Below are 12,027 nucleotides of genomic sequence, written 5' to 3' on the forward strand. Positions count from 1 at the left end.
ATTTAGTCTGGTTGGGACATGAGAAACTCCCTCTCTTTCTCTCTCTCTCTCTCTCTTTATATATATATATATATATATATATATATATATATATATATATATTTCATATATACACTTGTATACATACTCAAGAGAAAAAATAAGGTAAATTATCATATCCAAGAAATACACAGAATGCTCTGTCAAATTGAAGGAAAAATCAATTATTAGGCATAGGTAAGATCTACTCTACACCTTTTATACCATGTACAGATAGTATTATTGAATATCATTATTTTAACAACTATAAACCAAACTATGGCATCTAAGAAATGTGAAGAAGTTAACTTTTAGTATTTACATTTCCTAGAACTTTTTGTAAATCTAATTAACAGTCTAGACAATAGGCCCAGTAGAAAGAAATGTGAATTAAATTCAAGAAATGTTCAGATGAAATGATAATTTAAAGGTCACTTGATCTAATTTTATTTCAAAAATGAACTAAGCCATACAAACGCCCAGCCTAATTTTGATTTTGTTCTAAAATCTAAGTGTCAGTGATTGTATATAGAGATTCCCTTCTTGAATACCTGTTTGTTAAACACATCATTTGAAATATGATGTAAAAATCAATGTTAATAAATTCTTTAATAAAAAAATGAACCAAGGACTAAGAAGGTCCAATAATTTTCTTTGGGGCCACACAAAACTCTGAATATTAATGTAAAGTCAAATATGGTGGCCTATTCCTATAATACTCAAGAGGAAATGATTGGGAGGACAGAAAACTTAACAAAATTCCATCTGAACAAATAAGTGTGGGGGGGCGAGCATGGCTTAGTGGTAGAGACTAGCACGCATGAAACCAAAACCCTAGGTTCCATTCCCTGGTACCACATACACAGAAAAAGCCGGAAATGGAGCTATGCCTCAAGTGGTAGAAAACTCAAGGACAGTGATCAGGCTGTAAGTTCAAGCAAAAAAAAAAAAAAAAGCAGGGAATGGTGGTACATGACTGGGATCCCAATTATGCCAAAGACATAGGTAAGACCAGGAAGGTCAAAGGCTGGTCCCAGAAAAAAGTGAGGCCTTACCTGGAAAATAAATTAAAGCAAAAAAAAAAAAGGTCAAAAGTATAATGCTTATCTAACTAGCTCAAGGCCCTGAGTTCAGAAGAAGAAAAAGAACTAAGGAAACTTCTTTCATTTTAATCTTATCGCCATACTTTAAAATTTTAAAGTTTGTAAAATTCACTTTCAGATAAGTTATCAGTTAAAACAGTGTAACTTCTCTGGGGAAAGAAAAATGCATAGAAAGGGCTATTCTCTGAGTAAAATATATGAATGTATGACAAAAAAAGCATGTGGTGCAATTAATACATACTAAAACAAAATGAATGACAGGAATGTAAAACAGGCTCTGTTGGGAGAGGACACCACTAGACAGTGTTGTGTTAGAAAGATGATGAATGAGGAAGACTATGATTAAAGAAATGTATCTGCATGTATGAAAATAGAACAATAGAACTTGTTAAAATTGTTTGAAGAAGGTGAAGGAGATAAAGGAAAATGATAGAGGGAGACAGGTTGACTGGAATACACTGAATACATGTGTGGAAATGTCACAGTGAAATCCTCCTTGTCCAATTAAGAAATACCAATAAAAATACGTAAAAACCTCAATATAAACTTCCTAACTTATAGTCACATTCTGTACCCATTAGCAGAACTCTGACCAGGGCTTTCCGGCCCCGTAGAGAAGCTCTGACCAAAATTCAACAGTATACTAAAACCAAAATTGTAAATTTGGCTTAAAAAAAGACAGGTAGAAATCTGATGTAATCTTGACCAATAACACTCTACCCATTTCTAGAATATGAACTTTGAACAGGAAGAAATGTAACAATGAAAATAACAGCTTTTACTAATTGTTCGTGCATACAATTCATCCTCTCAACAGGCCTGTGGAATTTTATAAATGGCATTAGCCTGCACAATGACTCAAACTTATATAGAGTGTTGTTCCACAGCACATGGTTGACCAATACCATACACTGCTTCTCAAAAGATTAGGTAGCAGTTTTGTAAAATTAATGTCACTGGCTCCTGAAGGACCTATAGCTTACAGATCCTTTTGATATAGCCAGTTCTAAACTATCTGCCTAATTTTGGGGAGGGGGGGCGGGAGTTGGTTATGGGGCTTGAACACTGAGCTTGGGTACAGACTTGAACTCTTCAGCTCAAGATTAGCACTGAGCCACTTTGAGCCACTTCTGGTTTTCTAGTGGTTAACTGGAGATAAGAGTCTTAAGTCATGCCCAGGCTGGCTTTGAACCATGATCCTCAGATCTCAACCTTCTGAGTAGCTAGGATTACAGGCCTGAGCCACCATTGCCCAGCTATCTACTGAATTTTAACAAAGTAACTGGGCACATGCTTAATGCACTATCACTCAGTAAGTGTTAGCTGGTCTGAACAACCTAAGGCTCAGAGAAGATAACAAGAACCCAAAAGCAGGACCAGAATAGACAACTTCAGACTTAATTTCTTTCTTATAGAAAACTCTTAAAACTCCTAGACCTACCTACCATTCAAAGCCATCTGGAATCTGGTACAATTCTATATTTTGTTCAAGTTACTCACCATGCCAATTTTTACGTGGCTTGAACTCAAGATCTGGGCTCTATCCCTCCCTGAGCTTCTTTTGCTCAAGGTTAGCACTCTATTCACTCTACCACTTGAACCACATCCCACAGTGCCACTTTCAGCTTCTTATGTTTATGTGGTACTGAGTAATCCAACCCAGGGCTTCATGCATGCTAGAGAAGCACTTTACCACTAAGCCACATTCCCAACCTGTTTGTTTATTTTTCCATTTTGCTCAGGGCTAATGTTCTACTACTTGAGCCACAGCTCTACTTCTGGCTTCTGCTTCAAACTGTTATCCTCAGATGTCAGCCTCCTGAGTGGCTAGGATTACAGGCAGGAGCCACCAGCACCTGGTTGCATGCCCGTTTTTATTCAGTCATTTACCAAATATACATTGAGTGCCTTCTATGTGTTAGGATTGTAAAACACTGAAATTATAGAAGACAACAAAAGAAAAGAAAGGAAACAAGCAGAAAGAACTAAAAGTATGAAAAATCTATGACAGAATGCTATCCTCCTAAAGTCTAGGGCAAGAATGATAGGCAAGCACACACAAAAGCCATCATATAGTCTCCTTAAATCTACTTAGCATCCATAAAACTTGCTTTAAATATTCCTGTGCTCATATATTCAACAACCAAAGCTTAACCTACATACACCAGTAGTGTTCCCTCAACTATACTGACATGTAACTTTTTGTAATGATGTTAGATGTTAACTATTAAGATGACTCAGTAACTTTGTTAACCTTCCAAATAACTAACTATACATGCTTCTTACCACAAATGAACGACCCATTTAAATTCCATGACATCTAACATCAACATTTATATTTTAAGTCCTAACTCCAGCGCACCAGTTTACACATACTTTGGACATATAAATGCCTTTAAATAGTTCCCCAATATCTTACTTAGAGAACACCTGTCATTTAGATAAAATTTGACATGCCATTTACTTATAGAAATGGTTCACCCGGGCTCAGTGGCTCACGTCTGTAATCCTAGCTACTCAGGAGGGTGAGATCTGAGGATAAAGGTTCAAAGCCAACCGGGGCACAAAAGGACCTGAGACTCTTATCTCCAATGAACCTCTAGAAAAATGAAAAGTGGGGCTTCGTTCAAAGGTAGGGTAGTAGCCTTGGGCTGAAGAGCTCAGAGACAACACCCAGGTCCAGAGGTAGGGCAGTAGCCTTGAGCTGAAGTGCTCAGGGACAGAGCCAGGCCAAGTTCAAGCCCCATGACCCACCAAAAAAAAAAAAAAAAAAGAAAGAAATGTTTCATGTTTGTACAATATCAATTTGCATACTTTATAATCTATAGAATCTTTCTATTACAAAATAGGAAATACATTAACATCAGAAAATTTGAAATGACATTAAATAATTGTCATCCAATCAAATATCACTTAAATATTTAGCGGCAAAAATAACAGGAGAGAGATTACCATTCAAATCAATCATGACCTTTCCTTCAAAAATAAACTGAGTGCTATAGTGATGCACAATCTCAACATGTAGGAAGCTAAAGCAGAAAAAGTATGAGTTTGATGCTTGCCTGGCTATAGAGAAATTAATAACCTGTCTCAAAAAATTAGAGAATGAATAAATAATATTATGCTCATGATTTTCATAGACCTTGGATCATGTTTGAAAATATAGCTCACACAAATATATGCATACCTGAGTGATAATTGCCACAGGATAAAGACATATTAAAACTATATCTATGGTGGCTTTTTGTTGTTTTGTTGCTGATCCTGGGGCTTGAACTCAGGACCTCTGTGTTGTCCCTGACCTTTTTTTGCTCAAAACTTGTGCTCTACCACTTGAGCCACAGCTCCACTCCTACCTTTTAGTGGTTAATTAGATGACAAGTGTCACAAACTTTCCTGCCTAAACTTCGAACTGTGGTCCTCAGACCTTAGCCTACTAAATAGCTAGGAAAACAGGTATGAACCACCAGTGCCCAGCTGCCAATGTATTTTTTTTACTGTATATTTAAAGAGGCCGTTGACTTAAGAAAAAGAGATTTAATAGTTAAATGTAGAATAAATTATACATAACTTAAAGCAACCAAAGAGAATTTCTGGAAGTTATCTAACTGATGAATTATGAATTATGTACAAATACACACATGTATACACAAATACATGAGATGAGAGGAGAGGAGAGGAAGAGGAAGAGAGGGGAGATAAAGATAGCATATACAAGCTCACATACAGCTATGGAAAAAGAAACAGCAGCTCATTCAACATCAACAAACATTTACAAAGCATGTGCCAGATACACTTCTAAGGACTGTATTTATGAACAAAGCAAGTAGATCACTGCCTTGACAAAGATTATATTCTAGTAGAAAAATCTAAGTAATAAACTAGGATAAATCGTCTTATAAATGCTTGAGTTTAGCAAGCATTCAAATAAAAAATAATGGCGCAAAGTCAACAAACGAAGGATAAAAGAAAATCTAGTGGAACAAACACAGCCTATTCAATTATTGGTGCTGGCAAAACTGGGCAGCCACATGCAGAAAACTAAAAATTGACCCTAGCCTTTTGCCATGCACAAGCATTAACTCAAAATGGATCAAAGACCTCAATGTCAGACCAGAAACCTTGAAAATGCTACATGATAGAGTTGGAGAGACACTGGAACTCATAGGCACAGGCAAAAAATTCCTGAACAGAATCCCAGGGTCACAACAGATTGGAGAGAGACTACCTCTCTCCAACGTTTCTGCACAGATAAAAGCATAGCCACTAAAGTAGAAAGACAGCCAACCAACTGGGAAAAGATATTTACCAACAATACATCAGACAAATGCTTAATATCCAGTATCTACAGGGAACTCAAGAAACTAATCCCCCCCCCCCAAACCCAACAAACCAATCACTAAGTGAGCAAGGGAACTAAAGAGAGACTTATCAAAAGAAGAGGTTAAAATAGCAGAAAATCATATGAGAAAATGCTCATCATCCATGGTCATAAAGGAAATGCAGATAAAAACAATCCTAAAATACCACCTTACCCCAACAAGAATGGCCAAGATTTTGAACTCAATGACAGATGCTGGCAGGGTTATGGAAAAAAAGGAACCTACTGCACTGCTGGTGGGATTGTAAACTAGTTCAGCCACTCTGGAAAGCAGTGTGGAGGTTTCTTAAAGAACTGAAAATTGACCTTTCCTACAATCCCGCCATACCACTCCTGGGCATCTATCCTGAACATCATAACCCAAGATATGATAAGGACACGTGCTCAGCTATGTTCATCTCTGCATTATTCACAATAGCCAGGTGATGGAAACAATCCAGATAACCTACTGCAGATGAATGTATACAGAAAATGTGATACACACACACACACACACACACACACACACACACACTGCAATTCTACATAGCCAACAGACAAGATCAAATAATGGCATTTGCAGGGAAGTGGATGAATCTAGAGCGAATCATGTTTAGTGAGACAAGTCAAGACCAAAGGAACAAAAGGTGCATGATATCCTTAATATGAGCTAATTAGATCCAAACAGTACAAGAGGGAGGACTCAATATTTGCATATCCAATGCTATGGACATGGTATTGGAAATATAAACACAACTACATAGACATAAAAATCTATGACTCTATAGGCATAATGTTTTATTACATAGATTCATATGTATCTATGACATACAAACCCTCAGCCTAATTTTAATTATGTTCTAAAATTTAAATGCCAGTGATTGTATATATAGATTCCCTTCTTGAATACTTGTTAAATACTTCATTTGATATATGATATAAAAATCAATGTTAATGAATTCTTTAATTAAAGAAAATCTAAAAAACAAAGAGCAAAGTCAGATCAGAGGATATACTTCAGTGGTAGACTGCATGCCTAGAATGTACAAATGTACAAAGAAGAGAGTTTAATCTCCAGTTTCACAAAAAACATGAAAAAGAAAATGGAGCAAAGTCAGAAAACACTGTACTTAATAACCCAATAGACCCAGTAATCAGCTTTTGAAGTTCTTCAACTTTTTTTTTTTTTAATTTCTGTGGGTCATGGGGCTTGGCTCAAGGATAAGGCAACAGCCTTGAACTGAAGAGCTCAGCAACAGGGCCCAGGCCAAGTTCAAGCCCCATCACCCACGCACACAAAAAAAGAATATACTATGTATCAATACAATAGAATACTACTCAGCAAAAAAAGTATGCAACAAGCTGAGTAAAAGAAGCTGTATACAATTAAGTATACTTCCACTTACATGAATTCTACCAAAGGCAAGATTAATAGCTAGTGAAAGAAAATAAACTGGTGTTTGCTTCAAACTTAAGATAGAGAGGTACTAGCTACATCAAAACACAACATTGAAAATGTTCTCATTTTTGGTGTATACATGTCACGATTCATTAAACCCTTGATGTAAATATGTACATCCTGTAATATGTAAAATTATACAAGAAAACTAATTTAAAACAAAAAGATTAAGTGAAATATACAAGGATTCAGTAGATAATAGATATTAAAAACAGTCACACTATACACTGGTTTCTCTGGTTTAGATTCCAAACAAATATATGCTTACAATATAGGACATAAGCCAAATACATGAGTAACAATGCAGAGAATAAGTTACAAGAGAATGTCAACTGGTACATCTTAAAAGACAATGAACACACAAGAAGAAAGATACTTTTTTTTAATTTTTTTGACTAGCCAGGAGCTGGTGGCTCACGCCTGTAACCATAGATACTCAGGAGGCTGAGATCTGGAGATCATAATTCAAAGCCAGCCCAGGTAGGAAAACCTGTGAGACTCTTACCTCCAATTAACTACCAAAAAAAAAAAAGTTTAAAGTGGAACTGTGGCTAAAGGTGGTACAGCACTCAACTTGAACCTGAGTACTAAAGCTCAAGGACAGCAGCCAGGCCCTTAGTTTTTTGTGCCCCAGAAATGACACAAAAAAGAAAACAACAATTTTTTAAAGTTGTATGTCCAAAAGAAGAGAAATAGCTGAAAATGATATGGTTAGCAACAACAGTAACATGCTATCAGCTAAAGAACACTTAGATTACCTCATCTCGGCACTTCCAGAAGGTAACTTAACTACACAAACAAAATCCAAAGGACAGTTCCATAATGACACAGAGGAGACTGCCTTATGGAGGAGGTGAAAGAGGAGGCTGAGTGAAACTATCCTTGTATTCTTCAAAATGAAACATTTTTTTAGCCAAACAGGAAAACACAGTTTTGAATCTCCAATCAATGATTTAACTTCAATTAGGCATGATGGTGCACACATGTAATACCAGTACTGAGGAGTCTGAAGCAAGATCTCAAGTTCCTGAGGCCAAGTGGGGTTACAAAACAAGTTCCAGGCCAGCTTGAGTTTGAATCATGGCAAGTCCATGATTCAAAAATAGAAAAACAAAAAAAGTACCATTTTCAAAAGCTAAGGGATTTTTATTAGTAGTCTGCAAGTCTATGTGAATATACAAAAATGAAGGCAACTAAGACTTGTTAATATTTGAAAATGAACTGAAACAGTTCAAGTGAAACAACATCTGCACAAGTTACATATTACTGAAAATCAGAATTGGTTATCAACCTGTAACTTTAAGATATATACTATATACACTGTATATGTCTATATATACTGTATCAACAGTATACTATACAAATATTATACATAGTATATATACTATAAAAATAGCATAGATAATGTATATACTATACATGTAGTATGTATACTAATAGTATATAGTATACAAAATATTTGTGTATATATACATATGTGTACAATGCACAGAGCATTATACTACCAACAAAGTAACTGTAAATAGAAGACTAGAAGTGACCTGGCTGGCTGTCACTGATGAAAAAACAAGTCTTCTGATACACACACACACACTTTTTTTTGTAAAAATAAAAGACAAAACTAGCACTCCAGTTGAGACTTCTGGGAAGCAAAAGACATTATAAATCTTACTATTAGGATTTGCTTGGTTTTTTTATGGACCTCCACTCAAAACACTAAAAAAAGCATAAAATACCAGTCAAAAGAGCTGAGCATCAGTGGCTCATGCCTGTAATTCTAGGTAGGCTGAGATCTGAGGATTGCAGCTTGAAGTCAGCCAGGGCAAGAAAAATCCGGGAGACTCTTATCTTCAATGGTGGGGAGGGGCAGCTCAGGAGGGAACAGCATCCAGGGCCTAAGTTCATGTTTAAGCTACAGGACAGGACAGACACCAAAAAAAAAAAAAAAAAAAGGAATTCAGAAGTAATGAGTTTACACTAGCTTTAACAGATTTTTTTCTTCTTTGAAATTGGGCAAGTGAAGCAGGCTAGTGAATGGAGGACAAATTTAGCACTAATGTTCTATCCCTGGAGTTACAATGAGAAAGTTAATAGTACAACATTATGATGAGGCTTAAACATTCATTTTTAGCTACTTTGGGGGGGGGTGGTACTGGGGTTTGAACTCAGAGCCTTGAACTTGCCAGGCATTGTTACAATACAACAATAAACCTAAATTATAATTAAAACACTTAAAACATATGGTAAACTTAGGACCAAGTGCTGACTGCAAAAAATTAACCCATAATGTATCTTCCAAGGGTTAACTTTTCATTTTAGAAAATGTTTCTTGACTCCAGTTCTAAAATAACAGGACACACTTAATTGTATAAAATATTAGTACTTTTATGACTCATTAAGTTACCCTTCTATTGGGGAGAATAAAAAACATAAAAGAAATTTCTATATATATATTTAAAAACTGAAATAAATGCAAGGAGTTCATGTACACAGTATTAATTTGAAAATGAGTTACCTTAGAATCTATTTTTATGAAACAGAAGCCAAGAAATTCTTAAATATGACTAGCCCTAAAAATTAGTCGTAGATGCTGGGTTCCAATATTACATTTTTTTTTTTTTTTTGCCAGTCCTGGGCTTGAGCTCAGGGCCTGAGCACTGTCCTTGGACTTCCTCAAAGCTAGAGCTCTACCGCTTGAGCCACAGCACCACTTCCGGCTTTTTTCTATGTATGTGGTACCAAGTAATCGAACCCACGTCTTCTTGCATGCTAGGCAAGCACTCTACCACTAGGGCCAAACTCCCGGCCCCCAATATTACTTCTTCAAAAAAAAAAAAATTAAGGTCCATCCTGATGCTACTGTCATATTTATCTTCTGAAAATGTTAATAAGCCTTTCAGGTAACCAAACGCCTTAGAACATGTTGGTTAAATTACAGCAGAAAGTAGTAATAACAGAGTAACATAATGAGGTCAGAACTCGAGCAGCCAATCAAAAGCTGAAATGCATTTCCTGTAATATTAATAGTCAAAAGAGAAATCCAATCACAGAAACCTCGAGCTTTCTTTTGACAGTCACAGAAGCGAGAGAACCAATCCTCGCACGCCCGAGGTTGACAATAAGGCGGGACTGAAGGTTCATTGAAGAAATTCGAGAGTGCAGTTACTATGAACTTCACAAGCAAGTAGCAACCGCCACAAGCGCCCATACACCCTCCGTCAAACGAAACGAAAGGCTGCATTACGTAAAACTTCCTTGTGTCAGATGAGACGAAATGCCCTCTTATGTAAAAAGTTGATTTATGAGGGGCGGCGAGGACACCATTTTACCAAAAGGTATTTTATTATCAAGAGCGCATCTGTCAAGTGGGATGCACTGGGTCCTGAACTTCTAAAACCACCGCCGCCTTCCAGGACCAAATGTCCTCCGGGGCAGCTCGGCTCCGACCTCACGCGTCGCCCCGAGCCGGAGCCGGCTCGTCCCAGCTGGGCGGACGGGGAGGCCGGCGGGCAGGCAGAGCCCGCGCCCGGCCAGATCGCGGTCACACGCTGCGTCCGGCTCGGCAGTCCCGGCCTCGCCGCCGGGTGGCACCGCCTGGTCCCGCTGGCGAGCGGCGCCTTCCACCTTGCAGGAAGGTGTTTGTTTTCAAAGCGCTTGACTTTCCCGTAAGTCATTCCACAGGGAACCCAATGCAAGCTCCAATTTAAAACAACAACAACAACAAAAAAAAAAACAGAAGGAAAATATTCCTAAACCAAAGGGTCCTCCAGGATGCAGGAACCCCGTACAGAAGAAATGCTCATTTAAAAGGAAAAGAAAGAAAGAAAGAAAAAAAAAAGGTAAACAGAGGCCGTACGCCAAATACGGCCAACACATTCCCTGCGCCATTCCCGGCCGCTGCTTACGGCAAGGCCCCCTTACGGCAGCGTAAGCGGCGCAGCGAGCTAATCACAACACTGGGACGCAACAACATGGCGGCTGCGGGCGGGCGCTGCGCCGGCCGAGAGGGTTTACGCTACTCCGCCAGCGTAGGGTCCCATGCGTTAGAGCGGCAGTGGCGCCCTCCAGCGAGCGTACGGAGCTCTGTGAATGGCAAGGCCCGACTGACAAAGGGGAGGGGGGAGGAGGGAAGGGGGGGGTAATAAACACTCGAGTCCCTACCGATTCCTCCTCCTTCTCCATCCCGGTGGGCATCTGGGGCACGGCCCGGTTGATGGAGACGCAGTCGTTGAGATCAGGCATGTCCTTGCCGCGGTAGATAGGCAGCGGTTTGGCGGCGTCCAGCGCCCGCGCTCGGAAGGAGAGTTTACTCATTGTCTCCCCGCCTTACAGGAACAGCCCGGGCGGCGGCGGCGGGGCGGGCGGGGAGGGGGGGAGCACTCCCGCCGCCTCCTCCACCTCCTTCCTCAGTGCAGCGCGGCCGGCCCGCTCCTCCTCCTCCTCCTCACTGCCCCCGGCCACAGCATGGGCGCCCACCCCGCCCGAAAACAGCCCCCCGCCGCCCGCGGCCGCTTCCACACTCTAGATCCGCCGCTCGCCCGCCCGATCCGCTCCCTGCGCCATGGCCAACATGGCGGACATTACCACAGCGGCGGCGAGCGATCCCGGCAGCCCGCGCGAGAGCGCGCCCCCGCCTCGGGAGCGCGCCTCGCCCTCTCCCTCCCTCCCTGCTTCCTCTGCCTTCCCCTCCCTCGCCTGCCCACCCACTCTCTCCGCGGCACGGCCGGCCGGCGGGAGCGTGCCGGGCCTCCAGCCGTTCGCGGGCGAGGGGGCGGCGGCGGCGGGGCAGCGGCGCCCCTCGGCTTGGCTCGGCTCGGCCCGGCTCGGCCGGTCGCCGCCGCTGTCTCGCCGGGTGGCAGGTGCCAGGTGCGCGGCTTCCCCGGCGCGGCCGCCTCTGCCTCCGCGGCCGGGTCCCGCGCCGGCCAGGCGCTCCCGAGGAGGGCGCTCCGAAGGAGGGCGCCGAGGGCCCCCGCCCCCCCAGCCGCGCCGAGCGTCGCCGGGGCGCTCCGGGCTGCGAGCGCGGGAAAGGAAGCTGCCGGTCCCCGTAGTCGCGGCCACCATCACATCCTGATCTGCCGGGCGCCTCA

At 41.0% G+C, this 12,027-nt stretch overlaps 1 protein-coding gene across 1 annotated transcript in view; it reads right to left on the reverse strand.

The window, feature by feature from the left end:
- The window catches only part of Epc2 (enhancer of polycomb 2), a 90,998-nt gene extending 79,464 nt beyond the window's left edge, over positions 1-11,534 (reverse strand). The window contains exon 1 of the mRNA XM_090342855.1: positions 11,102-11,534. Coding sequence (XP_090198981.1) covers positions 11,102-11,254 — 153 coding nt within the window. The 5' untranslated portion in view covers positions 11,255-11,534. The remainder of the gene's footprint in view (positions 1-11,101) is intronic.
- Between the last annotated feature and the right edge of the window lie 493 nt (positions 11,535-12,027).

Source organism: Megascapheus bottae, chromosome 12 (assembly GCF_031878675.1).
Source record: "Megascapheus bottae isolate mThoBot1 chromosome 12, mThoBot2.hap1, whole genome shotgun sequence".
NCBI lineage: Eukaryota > Metazoa > Chordata > Mammalia > Rodentia > Geomyidae > Megascapheus > Megascapheus bottae.